The 26603-nt window shown below is 35.3% G+C and overlaps 1 protein-coding gene across 1 annotated transcript in view; it reads right to left on the bottom strand.

Annotated features, from left to right (window-relative positions):
• The window catches only part of LOC129248079 (glycoprotein-N-acetylgalactosamine 3-beta-galactosyltransferase 1-like), a 29420-nt gene extending 15374 nt beyond the window's left edge, over nucleotides 1–14046 (bottom strand). Inside the window, exons 1-2 of the mRNA XM_054887513.1 lie at nucleotides 13212–14046; nucleotides 7823–7916 (exon numbers count right to left, since the gene is read on the bottom strand). Of these exons, the coding sequence (XP_054743488.1) occupies nucleotides 7823–7916; nucleotides 13212–13741 (624 nt within the window). The 5' untranslated portion in view covers nucleotides 13742–14046. The remainder of the gene's footprint in view (nucleotides 1–7822; nucleotides 7917–13211) is intronic.
• Between the last annotated feature and the right edge of the window lie 12557 nt (nucleotides 14047–26603).

Below are 26603 nucleotides of genomic sequence, written 5' to 3' on the forward strand. Positions count from 1 at the left end.
GAGATTCAAATTTCCGAAAAATTTATTTTAAAAATTTTGTAAGTAAGCTTTTGCATTTACAATAAGTCAGATTTACTAAAGCAATGATGAAGGTAGATATTTTAAATGTAGGTATGCATCAAAGTGCAATTAAAATCATTACCAACTTCATTGGTGTTCATTAATGTTTATGTTTAATTTGCCTTTTTTAAGTGAATACCTGAATTTTTTATGTACACATCAATAATTATTGTCGTGAGTTTAGTATCCGCGTTTTATGTTGTTAGTCACAAAGTAGATAATAATCGTAAATTATAGTTAGACAAGTTTAAAGATAATAACCAACAAAGTTTGTACTAACATATGTATGTATGTATTTACAAAGATGGTGGAAAAACAGATTCAGATAAAATGATACGTCATTTTAATGTCTGAGTAAATTGGTTTTAAGGTCTATTTGGCTATAAACAATTTTCTATAAAATAAAGGAAATTACTATTTAATGGTATTTTATTGTATTAAGTTTAACTCAAATTGCTAAATGGACTTGATATTTTTGTAAATGACGTCAGTTGAAAAGACCCTTTGGGTAGAAGAGTCGGCCATAGGGCATACTACATAGACTAAATTATTATTAATTGGCGTTGTACTTGTGAAAATGACAGCTGCAGCATTACAAAACTTCAACCAACTGCTAAATCAAAAATTTATACAAGGTGGCGCAAAATTAATCACCCTATCGGAAGATTTTTAATTTTTGTAAATGGCCTCGTACGTCAATCATGTTTGATACTTGTGAATTAGACAACCTTACAAGCGATGGAGCAAAGTAAAGTTTAAAATCAAGATATCTGCAAAATCATTTAGTTTTATTTAGTAAAGAAGGAATTTAAAGAAGGTGATGAATAATTTTACCCCACTTTGTATAGGAACGATTCAAATCCACAAAAAACTGTAATTTTTGGAAAATTTTTGAATTCGATGTATGATACTATTCATCACAGTCATATTATGAAATAAGTAAGACATTGGCCGCCGTGGCCAAATGAGTTGGTGCGTGACTACCATTCGGAATTCAGAGGGAGATCGTCGGTTTGAATCTCGGTGAAATATCAAAATTAAGAAAATGTTTTTTCTAATAGCGGTCGGCCCTCGGCAAGCAATGGCAAATCTCCGAGTGTATTTCTGCCATGAAAAAGCTCCTCATAAAAAATATCCGCCATTCGGAGTCGCCTTGAAACTAAAAGTCGCTCCATTTGTGGAACAACATCAAGACTCACACTACAAATTGGAGGAGTAGCTCGGCCAAACACCCAAAGAGGGTGTACGCATGTGTAAGAAATCAATTTAGTTACTGCCTCATCTAGGAGTTCTGCTTTGACTTTTGTTTCATTTATAATTAAACTTGGTAAATATTTTATCAAAACACAATCTTGGTGTTGATTGTTTGTCCTTACGCTAATTTACGAGTGGCACAAGCAATTTCAATGCAGTCGCCGTAGCCTAATAAGTTGGTGCGTGACAATCATTCGGTAGTGCATAGGTTTTAAAACTCACTGTTTTTTTTTAATAGCAGTCACCCCTCGGTAGGCAATGGCAGATCTCCGAGTGTATTTCTATGTATTTCTATGATTCCGAAACTGCATTTGGCGATGAAAGGAAAGCGCCATGAATGTAATGAAGTCATCATCTTGTGATCATAATCATGATCTAAAAATTATACCTAAAATAGCTTGTTTGATAATTTGGAGAAGCATGTGTAATTGCGGGTATATTTAGAGAATATGAATAATTCTTCATCCTTTCGTAGAATTTTATTTGTTTATTTTTTTATATATTTTAAATGAGGTTTTCCTTTTAAATTTTGGACCTTTGTAACATGATGATGTGATGACCTGTAATTCGCTACTTTTATCGAAAAGTTTGATACATTTTAGCAACTTTCATGTAACCTTCTCACTTACGAGCTTTATTTGTGCTGTTCTCAGTGAGTTGAAATTTTCTTCTCGCCCAAAAGATGGAATTATGTTAGCTCGTGAAAATTTTCGGAGCACTTAGCCACTGTAAAACGATAGTAGAACGAGTTCCAACGTGGTCGTCGATAATTGCAGGATGAATTTCGTGAATACCGTCCAAAAACGATTGTCGGGGCATATCGCGAGATAGAGGTAAGTTTGGGTATTAGTGGGACCAACATACATTCCATATTGTATGAACATTTACTATCAAGAAGGTTTGTTCTCGTTAGATACCGTATAATTTGGCAATGGCTCAAGAAAAGACTCGTATCGATTGGTGGAAAGAAATGTTAAAGAAATTCGGCCGCGGTGGTTTAAAGTAGTTATGTGAGTATGACATCGTAATAACGAATGGTCGAATGAGTTTTTGGGAAAATCATGTAGCTTTTGAATCACTAGATAAATTTAAAACACTGAATTATCAGTAATATACAACCGAAATTTTCGGAGAATTCAGGAAATCCAACCGCCGCAGACGAAACATCCTTCAACAAGCCAATGTGAGCTCATACAAGAGAGCTTTTGAGCACTCAAAACATCAAATTAATGGCCTGATTTGGGCACCTAAGATGTCTTTTTGTTTCCGAAAATCAAAAATAAATTGCGAGATCAACGTTTTTCAACGCATGAAGCTGGGTGAAGCCTTTAAACAGCTCGTTTTGGAGGTATCCACTTCTGAGTGGCAAAAGTGCTTCGGAAATTGGTCCAAGCAAATACAGAAGTGTATTGACTTCCACGGATAATATTTTTAAGAGTCATTATTTTACTGTGTTTTCATTATTAGGCGCAAAATATAAAATACAATTCTCGTAATTGTTGCTGATTCTATTATCCAGCTTAGCCCATTTTAAAAGTACTTACGCATCTGCTCCAGAGATTAATCAAATTTATCAAAAAAATCAGACAAATCCATTATAATCATCGTTCTAGACATATGGCATCATACTTTTATCTACTCGCATCTCAATTCTTCAAACGTTATGCTAAGAAAATTCTAATATAAGTACAATGTCAACAGTACGCCAGGTATTAAAAAAAATTGTAGCCTGCATATAACAGTTACTTGGACAGTTACAGTTATTTTTCGCTTAAAAAATTAAAATGTGTATAATTCTCACCTAAATGCATGCTTGTCAAAACAAAAAGAAACAAGTTAATACCGGTTAAGAAATTATTAATATTTTTTTAATTTTTAACAAGCATCTTAATGAGATAAGAATCATTCAATGGGTGCAAAATGATTTGCATACAAAATATTCGTTAAACTCGATAGAAACAACTTAGAAGATTCTACTTAAAAAATTGATATAAAAATCAAAATCGCAACCACAAAATAACTACGAAAAAAATTTGTATTGTTTTTGCGGAATTAAAGGCAGCGAGGTTTCATAGCTGAAGTCTGTTGACACTTGCCGTCGACAAGTTTGATGTGTTGTTTATAACTCAAATTAGTTTCATAATTTATAAGCAGATGCTGTATAATTGAATAAGGATTTGATCATCATTTTAATACAGTACTTTTAGAAGTTTTCGTTTTTTTCGCTGTATGGACAAATTAAAAAACATGTTCATAAACTAGTATGGAAGCGCTAAATTTGATCCGGAGCGAGTTTTATGTACTCGGGGTTATTGATCAAGTTCGGTCAACTTACTTTGTAGTTATTACGGTAAGTGTCCTTGCTGCTTTAGCGAAAATCTCTAAATTTTCATTCAAGTTATAGCTGGTAACACCAGACGGACAGACGGAAATTTAGTCTTGTCATATTATATAATATAAAAATAATATTTATGTCGGATCTGAATAAGATAAGGAGTAAAAGAAGTGCCGAATTTAGGCAAGTTTATCAAATTATTATCAAAATACACGCATTTACTCAAAAGATTCATGCATTTACCTCCAATTTTTCTAAATATTACATCCATTATATTTCTGTTTTTGGGTTCATCATTCCAGGCTCAAATTTGAGTAGGTTTGCTTCACTTATAACAGAGACAAAAGTTGTCTTCTTTTTGACAACTGATGCTCTATGGAAGGCGAGTGTGACTTCACATCTTCGGGTCATACTTTGTGTTGATTGGTGTGTAAGCATTGAAGGTAATCGGCTCCAAGTCAGCCGAATAGCTTTGATAACTATTTCATAGTCTAGATTTGTTTTCATTTGAGTTTTTAGCTAGCTATTGCCCAAACAGTGAAGGCCAATTTAACATTTCAATCCCATTTTGTTGTTTCACTGCACACCTCTTCTACTCTGATGCTTGGGACCGTTGTTTTCTTGACCTCGAATCATGTTTCTGGATACATTAATACCAATTTTTCTTACAACTGCCTAATCTCCTCCAGAGCTGTCTTTGTCACAAACAAATCAATAATCTTCTGATCTTGCTTTGGAAAGCTTTTTTTTGGATCTCTTCTGTTAAACTCGTCAGGGCTTTTAACATCGGTATAATGTTTGCTCCCATTTATATACGAACGCCTTTAACTTCTTCAAATATTTTTCTGCAGATGAACGTGATATTTCCGGACCTTTAAAGGGTGTACATAGGAACACTGCTTCAAATATTTTTTCATAAACGGAACGCATTTGGAAAAACAATGTACGTTTTCTAAATCTGTCACAAAACTAACGAATTGCTCAACGCGTATTGCGAGAAGTACTCACCTATTTAGCAGCATTTAAATTCTTTTTATAACGAAACTTTAAGTTTAAAATTTGCCCGTCACGCTTCTATTAAACAGACAATATCTCAATACTGTTTTGTAGGCAAAATTATAATAGCTTTTTGAGTAATACCTAAAAGACGAAGAAGCACAATTCTTAATAATAATTCAATAATTTTAAACGTTTTCATTTTGTTTATTCTAGCAAAAGCTTTTGAGCGTATACTTAAAATGCATTGAAGTCTACATACAAAGCCTTGGAGCCGATGAAATGAAAACTTGTTACTTTCAAAGCGCTAAATGCACCAAGGAGCCATTTGACCGTATTAACGACTTTAGTCAAAGAACAAAGTGAAAAAAATATCTATAATACTTATGAATAAGCTGCTGTTATTAGAGGTGAGATCACTATTTAAGTAAAATAGTAGTAGAATTTTGTGTTTTTGTTTTTTACAATGCAGTAATCTGTAGCTCAAGCATTCCTGATGCATTTTACAGCGACTATTTCTGATCAGTCAGAAAAAAATTACTGAGGCTAATTCAAATATTATACATAGAATACATAGAATTATATAAGTTTTCAATAGTGGTAAAAACATTTTTCTTAATTCACTCGGCAAAGTTTTAGCGCTTCAAACGATTTTCTTCAGTTAACTGATGTGGGTCAAGGTCTTTCTGTACACAATGCCATAATGAGGATTCCCAATTCTTATGACTGGTGTGGTAATAACTAATTTGGCGCATTTTTAACTAAATTTTAGGGCGTTCTTATATAGTCGGATCGATGTTGGCAAACTGTGATGACCATTTTTTTCGCGGCGTCTGTCAAATTTTTTCGCCAAATTACATAATTTAGAAAAAGACTACCGCGTAGGAGTGGCGACAAATTCAGCTTTCTTGGTTTCAAAGAGCCACTTGGGGGTAGCGCGCTACCACAACATCCATAAAAACAAAAACAAAAAAGAACCTGGTCTTACAGAAAGAATTGCCTTTCCGCCCTGTGGCAAAGTGAAAAGTGAGACAACTAAACTATTCCATTTTGGCCTTTTGAAAGAAATTACCACTTGTCATCTCATCGATCAAACCTTCAGGTCAATTTATGCCTTAAGTCCAATTTAAACTTAAGCCTTTATACTGGTGTGAAAAAGCACAAGGTGGCGTAAAATTAAACATCAATTTTGTTTTTGAATAATTTTTTACCTAATAATAAATAATATGTTTTTGACTGATGGAAATCTTTATTTTAGCCCTTAGCGTTCCACTGCGTGTTTGTTTATATACTGCAGCTGTATAGTTCAGAAGTATCAAATATAATTGACGCACGACACTGTTAATTAAAAATGACGTTTATTTTGGGCAAATGTTTAAATACATAACATACGTTTGTCTAACGTAAGCTTGACCGGCAAATTTCAAACTTAGAGCTCCGTTATAAAAAATGCTGTTAAATAGGCGTAACCGTATCTCAATACGCGTTGTGCAATTTGATAGTTTTGTGAAAATTTTCAAAAGCGTACATTGTTCTTACAAATTGAGTTCCGAATATGAAAAACGATTTGATAAAGGCCCAAAAATGTCAAATGTATCGCAGCAAAACATTTGAATAAGCCGAAAAGTTCATAAGCAAATGGTTGCATCGGTGTACCTAAGTTAAAAACGTTGGCATCTTCCCCGGACAAAGACATGATTCGAGGACGTCTACGCGCAGAAGAGCTCAAATTCCGGAACGCATTGAAAAAACCACTGTTCACATTATTACACATTGAAAAAGGACATGCATGGGCTAAAGCAAATTCAGAACCGGAATAGGCAAATGTAATATTGACGGATGAGTCTTCCTTTTGGGCAGGTATTTTCATACGTCGGCCCTTGTGTAATGCTGAAAATCTACAACTTGAACGAACTGTTAAGCATCCAGTTAAAGTTCATGTCTGTGGCTGCTTCTCCGAAAAAGGATTTGGCCGTTTACTGCCAATTCGAATGTAGTTTTGATGAATCAAATTTACCAAAATGTCCGGCAGCTGCGAAAATTTTTTGAAGAACTAGCCAATATTAGATTTTACAAGAAGACAACGATTCTACAGGTAAGCATCGAAGCCGAAGGTGTTTATAGTAGAAACGCCAAGATGGGATTGACATTTTAGATAGAGCTTCATAATCGCCTGATCCCAACTCTTTTGAAAATGTTTGGACAATAGTTAAGCAAAAACTCAAAGAAAAACAAATACATATGTACAGTTCAACAGTTATTAGAACAAATTCGATCGATTTGGAGCCGATTGCCTACATAACCTACGCAGAAATTAACATAAAGTATAACTTGAGGATATGAAGCCATTATAGCTAATGGTAGTGATCATACATTTTATTGAATATATGCATATTATAAATATTATAATCGCATACAAAAAAGTTTGTTAGAATCGAATTGGCCAAATAGGTTCCAGGTTGTGGCAGTCACCCTTTTATTCGACAGTCTGTAATAAGTAATACCTATAATAATGAGTTCTTGGTTTTTGCTTTGCGAAAAGATTTTTCTATGTCCCGATTTTAAATTCTATTTATTTAATTTTCACATATTTTTTTTTTTCTTTTGCCAGCTATATAAGTGTAGCAAAGTTGAGTACTTAACACTTGGCTTGACATTTTTTATTCTCACCAATATTCTATTCAATATGCACTAAACTGCTACGGCTTAGGCGTGTGTTAATGGTTCTTTGTTTTGCGAAATTGTGGTATCGATTTATTGAACTTAATAATTAATTTTATATATATTTTTGTTTTTTGAATTCGCCCACCAGTCAATAAATCAAAGCTCTAAGTGTTTTCTTTAACCGATTGTCTGCATAATTTTACTTATGGAAATTCGAATCCACTAACCAAATAAATATCTGTGCACTGTGAGCAAATGTTTGACTTGCTTCATTATGACATACATAAATATTTACTTCTTTATTATTTGCATTATTCATCAACGATTTTGTGTAGCAGGCGATTCGCCGTGAATGAATCAATTAGTAGCCATTATATGATTGCAATACATTTGTTTAACGATTTTAACGCTTTAGATGTATAGCGGCGGTTCGCAAGTTTGTAGAATATAATTTTATTTATTTATCTTATTTTATTGATGACTAATTAAATGGATGTTTGCTGTCAAACTTACCACACCATATCGAACCAACTGGTAGCCGAAGTATATTGGAGTCTGCGGGTAATAGGCGTAAAGCATATAACGTAAATTTTCCATCACCATATACCTTTAATTAGAAAGTAGAAAAGGAAAATTAGAATATTGTAGCCCTTCTATCACAAAAATGCTTGGTGGGGCTAATTAATAGTAAATAGTTTGACTTTGTCAATAGTTGTACCAGAGGTAGATTTTTCTTTAAGAAAAAATTATTAAAAAATGTTCTAATTAAGTTTTCCTTACATATGTACTCGTATCTACATCTATGTCTATAAATATGTACATAACGGGTGATCAATTAAGAGGAGTTTTTTATCATTTGCGTTTTTTTTACAGATCGCGCGCGAGTTGTGGCAAACTGTCATCGTGGATTTGTTGAACAGCGTTTGGCAATTCATCATGGAAAGACTCACACCGCAACAACGTCTACAAATTGTTCAACTGTATTATGAAAATCAGCGTTCTGTGACAAATGTTTTTCGTGCGCTTAGACCGCATTATGGTCAACATAATCGGCCTGCCTTAAACACTATTCGACATACCATCAACAAATTTGAATCCGAATATTCATTGGTGGATAATTCTCGACCGAATAGACCACGTCCAGCAAGAAGCATTGAGAATATAGCGGCAGTAGCAGAGAGTGTACGTGAAAACCGCGATGAATCGATTCGGCACCGTTCTCAGCAACTTGGACTGTCGTATGGAACAACTTGGTCAATTTGTGGTCAAAAGCATACAAAATACAGCTCGTACAAGAACTAAAGCCAAATGACCTTCCTGCACGTCACCGTTTTGCTGATTGGGCTCTTGAAAAGATTGAAGAAGATCCGCTGTTTTCGAGCAAAATTTTGTTCAGCGATGAGGCGCATTTCTGGCTCAATGGTTACGTCAATAAGCAAAATTGCCATATTTGGGATGAAGAGCAACCAGAACAGGTTCAAGAGCTACCTTTACACCCAGAGAAAACAACGGTCTGGTGTGGTTTATGGGCTGGTGGAATCATCGATACATATTTTTTCAAAAATGATGATGGCCGCAACGTAACTGTGAATAGTGCTCGCTACCGTACCATGATATCAGACTTTTTGCTACCTGAAATTGAATCTAATGATCTCTACGACATTTGGTTTCAACAAGACGGAGCCACTTGCCATACAGCTCGTGAAACAATGACTTTATTGAGAAGTCATTTCGGAGAGCAGCTGATTTCACGTTTAGGACCTGTGAGTTGGCCACCAAGATCTTGTGATATCACACCTTTGGACTTTTTTCTTTGGGGATTCGTGAAGTCCAAGGTCTATGCTGATAAACCAGCTACGATTGAAGCTCTGGAAGCCAACATTACGCGTGTTATTCACGACATACCAGTCGAAATGCTCGAACGAGTGATTGAAAATTGGACCTTCAGAATGATAAAGTAAATGTCAAAGAATGTCCTTTCAAATGATAAATAAAGGTTTTGAACATAATTTACATTTTTGTTTTTTTTAACTATTGAAAAAATCACCTCATGATTGATCACCCGTTATAAGTGCATAAAGCATATCGGTCAACTGAAAAATTAGCCCTGCTGGTTAATTGTTGAGTTCAATTAGAAGAAAATTACAGGATTTTCCGATAACTGGTCATGTGGTGAGATATCTCTAAAAATCGCATTTACGATACAATTTGTGGTGTGAGATATCTTTAAAAATTCTATTTATTTATTTATTTTTCATAGAAATCAAGAAAATGTGATTTCAAACTAACTACTAAAAACTAAAGTATAATGGAAATATATGCATAATTAAATAAAAAAATGCGTCTAACTGAACTAAATTATAGAGTTCAATAGTACTGAAAATTCTTTCTTTGAAACTGTGAAATCTAGCAAGTTAGAATTGGAGATATCATTGGATTCAGGAAGAGCAGGAGCTCTAATGCTCCTATTACGAGCATAATTTGTGTTGAACTTATTTACACTGAAATGAAAAGTTTACGAAAAATTCTTGGAGGTGCAATCAATGTGACCCATAATAACATTGGAAACAAACAAGAGAACAAGAATTGTTCTGTTACTTTCTAAAGACTTCAAGCAAACGGAATGCGTAAGATGTCGATTAGTTTGAGGATGAGGATTAGAAAACTTTTTTTGAACAAATATTTAAATGGCGGGATAAAAGTCCACAAAATGTCAGGATATTCCACTGATCATCATTTTACACGCCTCATTAGAAAGCTTTAAACTTTAAACTGAAACTTTCAGAGACATGTTTAGAATAAGTTCGAAGGTTTCAATTAAAAATTTCTGGTATGGCCTCCAAATAAACGCTGGTTACTTGAACTCAAAGCGTAAGATATATGTAATATGATTTTAATGATATGAAGTTAATGTGTCTATTGAATGAAAAACGCCCCAAGTCTGTGGGTTATTTAATAGATTGGAGCAGCATGAAAGGCAATAGGGATTTTGGAAAACGTGGCATGGTAGCATTTTTTCATATTTAAAGATTGATAAAGTCGTGATTTTTGCCACCACATAACAAATTTGTTATGTTTGTTTGTCTGCCCGAGGCCCACATACGTCAGTTGTGTTATTGTATTTATAACTGAAAGTCATCAGAATATAATAGAAAATTAGCGAACAAGAAGCAAGTAATAATGGCGTTGATAAATAATACAAAAAGTAGGAAGCTTAAAAAACTTCCCTGAGACACTCCATAGCGGGCAATGAAGGTTTCAGAGGATACGAGTATACTATGAATTATGACCTCACAAAGTCTTCCGCATAGAAAAGATTTCACCCACTGCAGGAAAACAGAGTGTAATACAAGCAAAGAAAATTTATATGTAACATATAATATAATACCTATAATAATTCATTGTGAGAGCCTCTGTCGAAAGCTTTGGAAAAATCTGTGTAAATGCAGTCGACTTGTTGCCCTGCTAAGAAGGCTCTAAAGCAAAATTCACTAAAAATGGCGATATTAAATACTGTGAACCGTCCAGTGACGAAGTCATGCTGATTGCATCTTTCCTTTGACAATGGTTTCAAAAAGTAAATTTTTGAGTGTTTAGAAATTGATCGATCGATAATTACTTACTTCATTCGTATTCCCTCTTTTAAAAATTGGGCATATTCTTGTTAGTTGCCAGTCATCGATAAAAATTTCAGCAGGTCATGACTTATTAATGAAAAGGCAGTTCAAATTGCAAAAGAAGCAGCAGATAATGGCACGATCATTAAAGTTGAATAGACTGTCGAAGAAGCTTTAAGAAAGATTCGCAATAGTATTTTCTCTGAATGATACGATGGATTTCTGTCATCTGCAAGTCATCGACCTAACCTCTTTGCACAAATTGTGACAAAGTTACCAACAAAGACCCGATTCAAAAATTGTGATTTCGATGTTAAGGATATACAACTTATCAACAGAATATTGGTTGGCCACACTTACGACGGCAGTTACTTACACATTATTCGTGCCATCGATTCAGAGCTAAGTGAGTGCGGAGAGGTAAACTCTTATATACACCAAGTGTCTCATTGCGTCAGACTTAATCCTATAAGAGGTAAACATAAACTATTCGAAAGCTATAAAGACTTTGAAACAGTGTTATTACATGGAAATGAAAAGTGCACAGTAAATTTGCTTTCATTTTTTAAAGAAGCTAACATTGAATTTTGGCACTTTCTTACACTAGAGCGATCTCACAGACGATGGAAAATATTGGCGTTTTGTGGATTTTCATCCAACCATTTAAATAAAAGTTGAAAAAAGGATAAGAACTTATTTAGGATTGTTTTTAGAGGAGATACAACCGCCGGACTTTTCTTTAGAAAAATTGCAGAAACACCAACGACCTCAGCCTGTCAGGAGTGTTTCAAGCTTAAAATTCCATATACGGCATTATCATCTAAAAGACTTAATGAAATTCGGATTTGAAAATTGATTTAAAGGCAGATCTAAAAAGTGATAAGAATCTGAATTACTCATAACGCATGTTGCAAAAATTCAAAATATATGCCAGCCATAGGCATGAAAGAGAAATATTTTATAGCAAATTGACTAGATAGGTGGCGTTGGAATTGCCATATTTCTATTTTAGTACTAAATATTCGCTCCCACAATCGTAGGGTCAACAATACTAAATTTACTTTCTTGCCAAGCTGGTTAGAAAACGTTCCAAATTTTAAATTAACAAATCACTGGGGAAAAATGGAAACCCATTGCGCCGCAGCAGTTTATTATTATTATGAGAGACTGCAACCTGAAAGATCTATTGTACCCACTTTATGGATTCAGGATCTTTCTCTGAGCCCAACTTCCTCAATATACCTATATTAGTATTTGTCCAATTTTATTCAGTTTTTTTCCTCCTCTGGTAAAATATGTTTACCCAGGTGCTTGTGCCGCTTATGCATCAGCACCGCACACGATGCCGACACATGTTTGGCGGTTTCATCTTCCTCCCTACAGGATCTGCAAGTAACTTTGGAATATATTCCCAATGCGTCTTGATGTTTTTCCTCAAATGGAGGGACGTACAATTTTATACCAGTGCCGAAAGGCAGATGGTTTTCTATATTATGAGGAACCTTTTGGAGGTTGGCCATTGCCCTAAGAGGGAGGACCCAAGTTAGTAAGATGAAAATACGATCTACAACGCGCTGCTAGAAATTCTGTGACGATTCTAGAATTATTTTTGTTTAATTCCACTCAATCTTTAAATCAGTTTAGGCTAAAGCTAACCAACATTGATTTTGATTGTCATAAACTTGGTAGATTGTTCCAGTACGATCTTCTTTGTTTTTTCTTTTAGGTCATTTTTCGTCATTCATCCAATGTCTCTGTGGATTCACATCACTTATGATGATTAGAAAATTAAGTGCAACAGCTTCGCATGAGGTGAAAATTTTTCTTCCTCGTCATAATTTTTAGAGCTTTTACAATGTCGTCTTCACGCCTTTTCTCAGCTTTTCTGAATAATTTCTATTAAAGCATACGCTATTAGAGCTACGTCTAAAATAAATACAATAACTATAACTTGGTAGGTTCGAACTTAGTGTGAAACCCACTGTGAACAAGAGATTTAACAAGATAGAAACAGAATTGTCTAATAGCGCTCGCCTCTCAGCGAACAAAAGCAAATCTCCGAGTGGATTAATGTAACAGAAATACTTCTCATTAAAAACCATTTGCTATTCGGAGGCAGCATAAGACTAAAGATGCACACCACAAAGGTTGTACAATTGTTTTTGTAGCGACATAACTATAGATGCCTTATGGACATTTAGAAACAAAGTGTTGAAAAACCAAACATAGATTAAAAAGCGATTAACTCAATTAAAAATTCACTTGTTTGCTACAAACTCACTCACGTATCATCGTCCGCCTTAACGAACCAATCATATTCGTCATAATAACGCTCATACACATAGCGGAATCCCTCGCGTGTCTTATTCCACAACTCATCGTAGGTGTCCGCTTCACGCGCCACCACCGCCACAGCGCCCAACTCTTCATCAACTTCACTGCTTATGAATATCATCCGCGTGCAACGTTTGCCCCAAGTCGCTTTAACATGTTGCGCATGGCTCGCATGCTGCTCGGGCGATGTTAACACCATACAAAGAACACGCACCTCCTTGCTGAGTTGCTGTTGCAGCGTATCGGCCTCGGTCGCCACCTCTTGCAAGGCTACCATGTAACCCGTTTGCCAATTATCTGTGGCAGTGATGTGTTGACGTTGCGCGGCCGTCTCGAGTTGGTAGCGATTGTATAGTAATAGCGTGCAAAGCGCCATTAGGAATCCCAATACAAACCCACAGAGGATGTGGAGCTGTACGCGCAACGACGAACACGCGCTACGTACATAATAGGTGTGCGAAGGTAATAAGCTGGAATTCATTGTTTATGCACCAAATTAAAAAACTGTTTGAACTTATCATAAAAGCGCATACTCATTAGCAAAATATGTTGTCATATTATGACGTTTTTTATTATCTCTTAGCAATTATTGGTTTTCTTATTTTGACACTTCACTACTGCACATTTGCTTTTCACTAAAACTCACTAAGCCAGGCACATACGCAAACACAACGTTTAAATAAAATATTCATTTACGCGCCTAAACTTCTACTCGTCCTCTTATAAAACTCTCGTAACTTCTCATGCTACGAGCTAATCACAAACTAGCCTTACTTGACGCGCGTATCGATGATGACCGACTAAATCTTGGGCGTCAATTCGCCTCGTACAAAACAAAGTACACGGAGTCGGATGATGAGTAACTACTGTACAGTGTTTTAATTTCATATTTATTCGAACAAATAAAAGTATTGCAAAATGTCGCACATGATTTCTTATAGAGCATAAGTTTTATGATATTTGATGATTTTTGTACTTTGTGGGACAGATATTAATGGTTCCATGGTTGTAACTAACTAACTGACAGTAGGCAAAATTGAGCTCAAAATTAATTTTATATTTGACAAAAATTATTATTATCAAGTATGTGATGGAAACCATTTTCAAAAAGAAATGTACGAGGGTCATTAGAAAGGTCCGTGCAAAAGTCAAAAAATATATAATTGGGGTAAACGTATTTTTATTTTTTATTTTTTTCATCACCTGATTTTAGGCATATTCCCTTCGCCCAACACTATTCTGGTTTGTTGATCCCTTCCTAATAATAGGATTTGTCCAAGTCTAAAAAATAGGCATTCGTTTATGCGATCACCTCATCGTTTGAATAAAAACTTCTTTATCCCGCCAACCATTTCTTCAAATTGGGGAATAAATCGTAGTCCGAGGGAGCCGCGGGAGCCAGATCTGGAGAATATTGGGGATGTGAAACGAGTTGGAATCATATTTGCATTAATTTTTTTACCGCAACTGTTGGAAAATGACTTTTTGAAAATCACTCGACTTCCTCGATTCAAACTAATGCCAAACACAAAGAAATATATCAATCTGGCTAAAACCTGGTGTGTAAAATTTACTATTTGGGATATAAATGAAAGGTATTTATTGGCGTGAAAAAGTTTAAATCTCATATAGGATAGGATTGCGACTTGATTTACATTAAAAATTAATGATAGATTTAAATAACTGTAAAATAAGTAATAATTTCATAGAGATATGTAAGCATTGGATACAGCTAATCGATTCCGTATCAATTGATCAAAGTACTTTTTCCAAATTAGTTAATGTGGAGACTTTAATAGTATTAGTGACGGTTTTTTCTGCGTAAGAACTGTCGATATCGATAACTACGGCTTAACAACTGAGAATGGCACACTTTTTGGCATTTGTGTGCTTTGGAAAGTCATCATTAATCGTTTAACGCCAGAAATATGCTTCCCATTTGTAGAAATTTACTCTGAAATAAAAAATCTGTTCGCTAAGTTACGAGGGCACTGAACTTTGTTTTGTATTACCATTTTAAGTTCTAAGGGTTGGATTTTTCTGAGTCTAAGCCATTAGTCTAAGCCCACAAACCAGATACAAATTAAAGAGTGAAGCCCAATGAGGCTTTTCGTTGGCCACGAATGTTGGGAAATATTACTGAAAATTGGTAATGCAGTATTAAAAACGTGGTTGCGCAACGAATTTGGAAGAATTCATACGCCATCTATTATTGAAGGGAATGGCTAGAATTTCATATCGGATATTGTAGTTGGTCCTTTCATTTTGAAAAACAATGTGTTCTTAAGTATACCATCTATAATACATTGCAAAGCAAGAAACGATAATCCCGTTCGCCACACACTTTAAGAAAGTTGCCTCTGCCCTGTTTTCTGTCGCAAGTTTTTGAGCCTCTCAATCAGGTATTTGGCTATGTCTTTATTCTTATTTTTATCCACTCACTCGGCTATATCAAATGACTTTCTAGTGCCAAGCATTTCTATTTTTTAGCACCACTGACTTGCTACTGAGTATTTGGATTTGAGTCATCCTTGCTTACACTGCGTGGGCTTTCCCCACGATTTGTGTGACGCGATATAATTTGTTCGCATAAATTGAGGAGCCTTCAATTTTGTGCTTTCTCCATACAACAATTGGTTGTGAAAGTAATAGAAGTCATAAATATCTTTTATACTCTGAGAAAGGAGTTGCAAAAGCATCTTTTCCAATTGTGAACATATTTTCATCACATGCTGTAATTTTAATTCACAATATTTACAATAAAATTTGTAAACGTATTTTTCCAAAATTCTTATATCTCAAAATACTGTGCGATGTGCCCAGCTATAGTCTGCGCTGTCGTTATGGCTGCTGTGTGCTGCTTCTTCATGCTGACCTATGCTTGACCGGTTTTTTTACAAATTCTGATTTGCTGCTTTTTGTTTTTATATGGATTTTAGATTTTTCAACGCTTGAATTCGTAGTTGTTTTCACGTAAGGCGTGTGCTTTTTCTGATTACAATATTTTTACTTATTTTTATTTTTAATTTTTTTTATCATTCATTACTTGCGCAAACTATGGTAGGCAGCAATGAACACGACTTAATATTCTAAGGTGTGCCCAACGTCAGATTCGCCGGCAGTATGCCGTGTCTCTGTCTTATATAATAGCGATGATAATCTTGTCAAACGTTTGCCGATTCAGCCATTCGATCAGTCGCTCATTGGAGTCCATTGGGTACGAAAGGTGATACTTGCGTTTTGTTTACAATTTTTTTAGGCGGCAAAGATTGACGGAACAAGTGTCTTAAAATTCGTCACAGCTGAATGCCATTTGGGGTAATGAGTTAAATTTGTCAATCAAATATTTATTCAACAACTTAACGAATAAGAGGTGACGAAATGTTGCATCTCGCAATCGATTTTGAATATACAGACATCTATCTTGAAACTGTTATAGCGGCTTCACTCTTTCATAAGCTTTCAGTTATAAGCATGAACTGCGGTGACTATGCTAAATAAACTATTTAGTCTCTGTTATTAATTTAGATGCCCGATCTTTTGATGTTTTATTATTTATTTATAACTAGAGATCGGATTCTTATGCAAGTGCATATTTTTGTTTAACATCACATGAAGTTCGCACTTAGGTAGAAACTCATCATAATAAAATATTCAATTTGCATAAAAATTCGATCTCTATTTATAACTAACACTTCATAACACTTATTAATAATTATTAATAAACAGTAACGTGTTCCTTGTAAAAGTTCCGCTTGCCCCGTGTTTTGGAAATCATTATACGTCATAAAGTCAAATGTGGACAGGTCAATAAAATGTGCTCCTCCCTTTCATAGAAGTTTCTAACCTATTTTGTGTTAAAATAAAGCTTAAGCCTTAAACTTAAGCTTAAGTCCTCTCTCTTAAGCGGACACCTCAGGGGCTGATAACATTGTCAGCTTATGAGAAAAGTGTAAAAAAAAGTAACTAATATGTTATGGCAGGGCGGTTGGCTGCTCAAGAGAAACAAATTTAAAAATATTCTTAAGCTGAAACGTATCATATTGATCAATATTTACGGTAATCTCGCTCCATGGTCCAGAAAGCAAGTAGCTGGGTGCCATATCAATTGAAGGAGAGGGATATCGAGAGACCTTTGGTAACGTGTGAGATGCTTCTTGCTAAATTGGTCCAGAAATATTTAGAGGGACGGAATTGGGAAGTCTTGCACGACCCGCCGCATTCGCCAGATATTGCTCCTTCGGATTACCATCTGTTCCGATCAATGCAGTCAGCTTTTATTGGGAAGCGGTTCACTTCTTACGAGAGCATCGCAAACTGGCTCAATGAATGGATCAAGTCAAAAGAACTCAAATTTTCGTCAGAGGAATCCGTGCGCTGCCTGAAAGATGGAGTACAGTTGTAGCTGCCAATGGCACAGACTTCACATAATATCAGGCACCATTTAAAACTTTAAATAATTCGTAACTTTGACTCGACGGAAACTTATTCCCAATATATGTAAATGAAAAAAAAAAATGAGAACTAAATATATAGGTCTATGAATAAGTTCGTGCGGTTTTTTTGAATTTGAATTTCGGATCATTCCCATGGCTTTTAAACGTTTGGAAATGGTTGATTGATCAACTCCCAAAGTTTTTGCAACCTCTTCTTGCGTTTGAGCCGGATCTTGATCGAGCAATTCCTCCAATTCGGTATCCATGAACTTTGGCGGCGCGGCCAAAATCACCACTTTTAAAGCGTGCAAACCACTTCTGGCACGTTCGCTCAGCTAGAGCATGCTCACCATAAACTTCCATCAAGATACGATGACTTTCGGCTGCTTTTTTCTTCATATTAAAGAATTCCCCGCAAAAACACATTATTTGGCACGAAATTCGACATTTTCAAGTGTGGTAAAAATATTGTTGTTTACGCTTCAAATAAAAAACTTATACTGACGTTTGTGCCTTACGACAGTAGCTCTCCAATGAATGTTTGGAAATGTGGATCGATGGAATAATAATCAAGTTACGCCATCTGTTGTAAAACCGCACGAACTTATCCATAGACCATTATAATTTTTTTATATTAAGTAAATCCGTCTTTAAAAATGGTAAAACTCCAAAATTGAGAAAATTTGATAAAATGAAAAAACGACACCATGAACGATTTCTCTTCACACCGTAGCGGTTAGATGGATTTAGATAAAATTTGGCACACGGATGGCTTATAACTCTGATTAATATTTGGAATACATTTTAGGTTTTAAAGGAAGTTTGACATCTGTTAGAGAAGTGACATTTTACTTAATTTAACAGGTAATTGAAACACATACAGTGAAGAACTTAAGTATATTTTCTTATTCAGAAGGTTTACAATAATTGAAAAAACCTGTTGATGTAGTTTTTTTCTGAGTTCGTATTAATTCATAAATTTGCAAAGAACAAATTATTTCATTCGCTTTATAACCACAAAATTTAAAAAACAAGAAAAGAGCGGTATGACAAAAGTCTACATACTTCACTCACACAAATCAAACTTTGAAAAAGTAGCTGTAAATTACCGTTATTCAAAAATTTCAGTTTATAAATCGTCGTTGCTATTACATACATACATACATGTGATAATTCGTATGAAAAAAACCTGATGTTTTGGTTAAGTTTTTGTGAAAAAAAAACCGAGCGCCAAGTGGTAAGAAGCTTTTCGTTTAAATACAATATATTTTTGGAGAAGGTTGTCCTGTTTTGAAAGTCAGATTTCAATAAATTATACCCCAGTTTGAAAGTAGGAGCCTAACTGAAAATGAATATGAAACGTTTTTAGGAGAGGTATCGATTGAAAGAAATACTAATTTACTGACGTTTACTATTAAATCAGAATTGGTTTGATCCAAAATCAATTGCAGCAGTTTTTGCAAATTAACATTAACGAACTTGTTTTTGAATTCAATTTTATTTAAGGGGTTAGGGGTAGTCAGAGTCAAAAATGATGATTTTCAATAATTTTTTGTTTAGTATTAATAAAAAAAAACATAGTATTAATACATCATGTTTCGACTTGGCTTTAGCAAAATTAAAAAAAAAAAATTAATAATTGTAAAAGTTATCGCTGTTGGTGTGGAGCATGTTTCTTCAGAAGTCCCTTGCGGTGATCATCACAAGTCCTTGGAGATTCATCTAAAATCAATCGGACAAGAGAAATTAGTTTTATTAATAGATAATCTTGTGCCGGCCTCAGGAAATATTTTTCACATTTTCGAGAAAAAACCGACAATTTATTGTAAAAAAAAAATCGAAATTTTTGAAAAAAAAATCCTTCGTCCGGTACGAGTTTTATATGTTTTTCTAAAGCAATATAAATTTCATTGAAATCTCCAAAGCGGTTTCTTAGTTTGCAGTGATCATCAGTTCAAAAAACATAGTTTTGAGAAAAACGCATTTAAAGTTTTCCTATCGATTTATGTAGAGCCCAAGCGCCCTATTATTAATTGTTGAATAACTCGAAAAGTATTTGTCGGATTCATTTCAAATTTTGACACACTACTTTTAAGAGAATGTGCTTTAAGAAAATGCAATAAAAAAATAATTTTTTGAAAATTCTGACCTCCCCTAACCCCTTAATAATAGCCACTGGAGGCGGCTGTCCATCAAGCGATATAATAGCGAATAAATCCAGCTTTGAAAATGCAAATAAAAGGTACCCGCTGGCATCTACGCATAGGGCGAATTACAGCTGGTAGTTGTTCTGTGCATAAAGTTTTAATACACGGATGCGATGTAGTTTAGTTCTTTGATTTACCAATTTGTAATATTTTATGAGTTACTCATTTATTTATTTATTTGTCTAAATATTTGTTTTAACGTGTTTTGGGCAGGTTTGTTATCTGAAAAGTTTTTATAAAGTTCAGCCAAAATCTTTAGAAAATGTTAGCTTTCTCATATTCGAAAAACTGGAAGAGTACATACCAATAAAGATTTAATGAGCCATTTGCTATTATCGTCAGATCTAACTTAGTTTCATGTAGTAGGAGCTTAAAACAAGGAAGCAAATCATCAAGGGGTTCCTATTTTGTATTAAGCAATATACATTAGATATGTATGTATATGTATGTATAATTGTCACGTCCTCCCTTTTTGGGTATTTGGCCGAGCACCTCCTACTATTTGTGGTGTTCTGAAAATGAAGAAACAGATAATATCATAGAACTCTCCGCTTCAATTATAAGGATTTAAGTTCAAATACTGATAGATAATACACAATGAGTATATCATCCACTTATATCTTCGATTTATTTTCTTAATTTTAGGAAATTTGTGTTGTTTCTAGTATACTGTTTTATTAATATTTTTTAGTATTATATAATTGCAAAAAGCAAAAAAAAAAAGGCCTCGGTTTTTTTGGAAAATTGGTAACCATTCCATTTTTCTTTCATTTTGTTTTTGAAATTGACGTGATGTTATCCTTTCAGGATTAAAGTTGCAACAAATTCCGGAAACTCCGTATTAAGTTCCAGATTGATTAGTAGGTTGGTTTTTATTTTATAGTCTATTTCGTTCCGTCGATAAAATGAGAATTACCAAAGTTCTATGGTGTATTCGGGGTGAGTTATAAATTAATTTAGTGCACTAAATATCAAGCACCACCAATTAATAAAGTAGTGCAACTATGATATTTAATTACGCTAGTGCGTAGTGAACTTGGATTATTCTCCACTATCAGTAATTGAAGTAGTGGTAATGTACATTTTCTGGAGGACGTGGTCTTCGCTGATGGCATCTGCCTCCTCTCCCACAAACTCTCTGACATGCAGGCGAGGGCGGACAAACTAGTCGCGCTAACACGCACCGTCGGACTGGAGTTCAACATCGCCAAGCCCAAGGCTATGAGAGTTAACCACAATAACGCAAGCAGATATTGGTTGACGGATGCCCTGTGGAGTTCGCATCTGCTACCTCGGCTGCTTCATCACGGCAAATGGTGGAGAAGATGAAGATGTCAACTGCAGGCTAAACAAAGTAAGGGCGGCATTTGGGCGAATGCATACAGTATGGGGGAGTTCGCAAATCTCCAGGCGCACTAAACTACGAACGTTCGGCTCATGCGTGAAGTCCGTATTGTTGTACGGAAGCGAAACATGGCTGGTCTCTAACACCATCACACAGAGGCTACAATCCTTCATCAACAAATGCCTTCGCATCATCTGCAGAATATTCTGGCCAAACACCATCAGTAACGACGCTCTGTGGAGATTTACGAACTAGGAACCCATCCTTAGGCAAATCAAACGCAGAAAGAGACGATGGCCACACATTGAGAAAACCACCAGATAGCATCACAAGAAGTGCACTGGACTGGAACCCGCAAGGGACCAGAGGTCGCGGTCAACCAAAAACAATTAGAGAATGTCGATGCTGTGCGTACTAGCAGATGACGACATCTCATGGGACGGTGCGAAAACAGCAGCATAGATCCGTGTACAATGGAAGAGTCCTGTCGAGGTCCTATGCTCCCGAGAGGAGTGAACAAGAAAAAAAAAACAAATGTAAATTTGTTCTAAATATTATTTTCAGTAGTAGAGTAAAGAGTGTAAGAAATTCTCAAATTAACGGCCTGTAGGGATAGTGACAATGGTAGCCACCACTATGAGAAAATACTTTTTCTAACATTTGGGGTTTTATGCCCACAGTGGTTTTCGAATACGGCCTTACCGAACGGTCGTAAAAAATTAATAAACCAATATTTGCGAGAGTAGTAAAATACATATGTATGCATGTATGTTAACTGCCTGATTCTATATAATGGCAAGTTCACGTTATCACTCTTATGGCAGCTAGTGATTGTTTGATATTCTAACCAAGGCGAACCTATACAAGTTTGAGCTACTAAAGTCTAGGAGCTGCCTTCGAATATACTTATATAGCGGGATATACCACATTGATCAAAAAGTTACCGCAATACCTTCTACTCAAATATGAACGAGACGTTATCAATAAAACGGTCCGCGGATGACATATGGCAAAAATAAATTTTTTGTTTTTTGGTAGGACTGTTATAAGCTTACATGGCAAATTTCAGCGTAATATGTCACATAGTTTGTTTTCTGTGCTACTGTAAACAAGTCAAGCTCGAGTGTGTTCTTCGAATTTAACGATGGAAATTCAAGTTTAACAAAGAATTTGTTTAAAATTTTGTTATTCCAACAAAATTTCGGATTCAGACGCCTTAAAAATGTTGCAGACAACCTATGGGGACTCTGCTCTATCGCGTGCACGTGTTTTCCAGTGATACAAATCGTTCAAAGAGGGCCGTACATCAACCCAAAAAACCACGCCAAAGTCGCTCAAAAATTAAGGTTATGTTGACTGTTTTTTTCGATTACGAAGGTGTGGTGCACTCGGAGTTCCTTCCGCAAGGCCGATCGGTTAACGCTGAATATTATTTAGACGTTTTAAAGCGTTTGCGCGAGAACATTCGTCTTAAAAGGAAGGAATTGTGGGACAACAAGTCATGGTTCTTGCATCACGACAATGCAGCAGCTCACACATCACGTCTTGTTCGCGATTATTTGAACACAAATAATGTTAATATCGTTCCGCAAGCACCGTATTCGCCTGATATGGCTCCATGTGACTTTTTCCTGTTTCCCAAGCACAAGTTGCCGCTCCGTGGAAAACATTTTGAAACAATTGAAGTCATAAAAGAGAATTCGAAGAACACACTCGAGCTTGACTTGTTTACAGTAGCACAGAAAACAAACTATGTGACATATCACGCTGAAATTTGCCATGTAAGCTTATAACAGTCCTACCAAAAAACAAAAAATTTATTTTTGCCATATGTCATCCGCGGACTGTTTTATTGATAACGTCTCGTTCATATTTGAGCAGAAGTTATATTCGAAAAATTGAAAATACAAGTTTATTCCTCAAAATTGATATTTTCGCCTTCAAAGTACCTCTCATTAACTGCAACGCACTTGCGGCTGTTAAAACACGTTCCCCGTAATGGTTTTTGGACTTGATCAGACAGAAAAAAACAAATTGCAGGAAGCAGGTGAATTCGATGACTGTTCGATGTTTGGATGGTATTCCTTTCATTCATGGTGCAAAACTCACGAGTTGTTTTCCGAGAAATCCTTTCTTTTTCAGCGAATTACTTCACTTAAACGTCTCATAACGCCCAAATAATTGTCCTTATTAACTGTCTGACCTCCTTTGAAATCCCCAAAAACCGTTAGCAACGCTTTGTTCTTTGACTAAAACCAACGCGGTTTGTTTTTTGCCTTGCTCTATTCGGAGCTCTCCACTCAGTCACCTTATTCTGTGTCTGATTCAGCCTTGGAAATCGTGTCTTTGGCGATATCAATTCGCTCTCCGTTTGCATGAAAGTCAGCAACACGGCGCGAACCCAAATAATTAGCTACAATATCTTGAAGGGATCAATCAAGTCCTCTGCCAGCTGTCAGATTAACCATCAGTTACGGTTATTGATCAACTTTTCTTTCACTTATTATTGTTTTCTGTACTCTTAATATACATACATCTGCCTTTATTTATATTGCTCAAATCAGAACTCAACTTTTTAAGATTGTAACCAGGTTTTATATTGTTTAATATACATACCTACATACATACATACATACATACATACATACATATATATATGCATTGGCATTGCAAGTATTGCAAACGAATATGACAGCCTCAGTCTAACTTCTACATACTCTGCTATCCATATCAATACCAATTATTTGTATGCGATGCTTGATGTAGGGAGCGTCCAAAACTATGCTACAAATGAAGTACAACCAAAACTTTACAGTAGCCGTTAGAGTTATTGGGAAAGTAGTCAATAAATTCCCATTAACATTTCGATTATTAAGATGGCGAAATTGTATATTTTTAGGGTAAAGTATTTGAAGTTTGGTAAAAACGATACTGAAACTTGGATTTAAAATTTTAAATTTATGTATCAATAAAAATTAATAGTATTTTTGATTGACTTGAAAGAGAAGCTAAAATATTTTTAAAGCGAACGGCTAAGTATCTTATTTGTATAAAGCCCACATTTTACTCCTTTTTTCATAATAAAAAAATATAGATGTAAAAATTTCATCAAGATTAGATTTTCGAGAAAAGTTATTTACCGGAATTGCTAAAATAATTTAACTTATATTTCTAACTTTTTTTTTTAGTTATATTTTGTATTCATTCAATCAGTAATAGTGTACTAAAAGACTGTCAAAATCATTCGCTTTAAGTTTTTTCTTTGTTTCTGCTGAGCAAGCAAGAATATGCTGATTATTTCAAAAACCTTTTTATTAAAAAATTAAAGTGTATTTTCAAGAGGTGCACCATTACACTGATGACATAAATGTGATAAAATGTCAGTTTTGCTCCATTTGTTCCATTCCCTGTTTGGAAAATAAACTATTTGTCCCGTTTGGGTTTCGAAGGAACTTTTAAATTAAGAAAGAGGAAATCATCATCGGGTGTGCAAATATAGGCACTAGAGAGTCCTGATGCCTAAATATCTATTTTAAGGTCTTCCCAAGAATTTTTTTTCGTATTGACCATTGGGGCATAATTTTGCTTATTTTCATTTATATGTATACTATACTTAATATAATACTATAAAATATGTAAGGGGCAGCTTAGGTGGGTGGGAAGGTATAGTGGTTGTCGGTTGACACATCTAAGCCTGCTATAGGCCCATTGTGATACCACCAGGGCTGTCCCCTCTCCTCACTCTACATTGTCCTTATTGAACCAACGTGTGGTTTTAATATACATATCTAAAAAGACTTGTTATTTTTATATTGACTACTTCTGCCAAGCTATTCAGGGAACTTTTTCCTAAAATATTGAACCTTCTTCTATTCAGAGTCTCTTCTTCTTCGATGTCGTTACAGCTTCTTCAATAGTCGTTATAGGGCGCTCCCAGTCTGCTGGCATGCCTGCCAACCAGACACTGCCCCGTTAGGACCCCGAGAAGATTTCTCATGTTTTCCCTGTTTAGTTTCAACAGTCGGTTTGTGCGGCCAAGGATCAGTTTATAAAAGGTGACACATTTAAAGGTATCGGATTTTAAATTGAAATAAAACAATGAAAATTCAAATTTATTGGGTAATCTTTATTATTTTTGTGTAGAACCATTCACGACATTTATTTTTCAAACATAATCCCTTTCAAATATTGACCGCAAATGCGCTGTAATTTGGTCATCCGTAATCACCAATTTTGACTCGCTGGAGGTTGGTATCTCGTGAATAACTCAGTCGAAACTGGGTTATCCACAAAGTATTTAGACTTTACATACCCTCATAAATAAATGCCCAAAGTTGTGATATCACACGATCTTGTTGATCAATCCACTGGCTCTTACTTTTAGTCCTTTTTTTACTAAAATGAGCTCTAACACAGGGCTAATGATCATTCGATAATGTTGTGTTCAATGCTGATATTTTTACTTGCTTAATGCTGATATTATTACCTTGCTTCTCTTAATGAGATGGCTGAGTCATTTCACCTAAGGGATAATATGGCTTCCTGGTCATCGCGACATTGAGGGTAACTGCAGAGCCAATGAACTAGCGAGACTCGGCACCAAGGTGACCGATGAGTACATAGACAATGACATAGTCATACTCTTAAAACCATGTAAGCTACTTATCCTTGAAGAAATCGTAAGGAAAGCAAACGAAAGACGACGTAATGAAGCCACCTGCAAAATCGTCTATCAACTGTGGCCGACTCTCAGTGCTAAACGCACAGAATCTTTACTAAGCCAAGATAAGCACAGTCTTAGCACACTGATTTCAGTCATAACGGGACATTGCCTAATAGGTAGGCACGCCCAAAGGATGGGTGTGCAAGCACATGACTTCTGTAGAAGTTGTCTTTATGAGGAAGAGGCAGAGACCATCTTACACCTTCTGTGCCATTGTCCATTTTTAACGAATTGGAAAATCTCAGTTCCGCAAAAATAGGAGATATTCTAAAATTTTTGAAAAGCACACACTGGTGTTAGGAGAAATAGAGAAAGCTCCCCACGCGGCATCATAATGGGCTATGAGCATGAGTGTGTCCCACAGGACAACCGCTTCAACCTAACCTAACCTTACTTGCTTCTAGTATCGGAGCAAAATATCGAATACTGAATAAATATAACAAAAAAAGAAATGCCTGTAGTCAAGTACCGAGTAAAGGATTTTAATTATAAAAATTAGAGAATTTTTTTAAACTTTTTGTTGAAGGGAAATTAATTTTTCGGGTTTTGTTTGAATTTTATAAAGGAAATACCTACAAATTAAAATTTTTATATTTAGCATAATTTATGTACAGGCGCACAACCAGCTTTTT

This window comes from Anastrepha obliqua, chromosome 5 (assembly GCF_027943255.1).
Source record: "Anastrepha obliqua isolate idAnaObli1 chromosome 5, idAnaObli1_1.0, whole genome shotgun sequence".
Classification (NCBI taxonomy): domain Eukaryota; kingdom Metazoa; phylum Arthropoda; class Insecta; order Diptera; family Tephritidae; genus Anastrepha; species Anastrepha obliqua.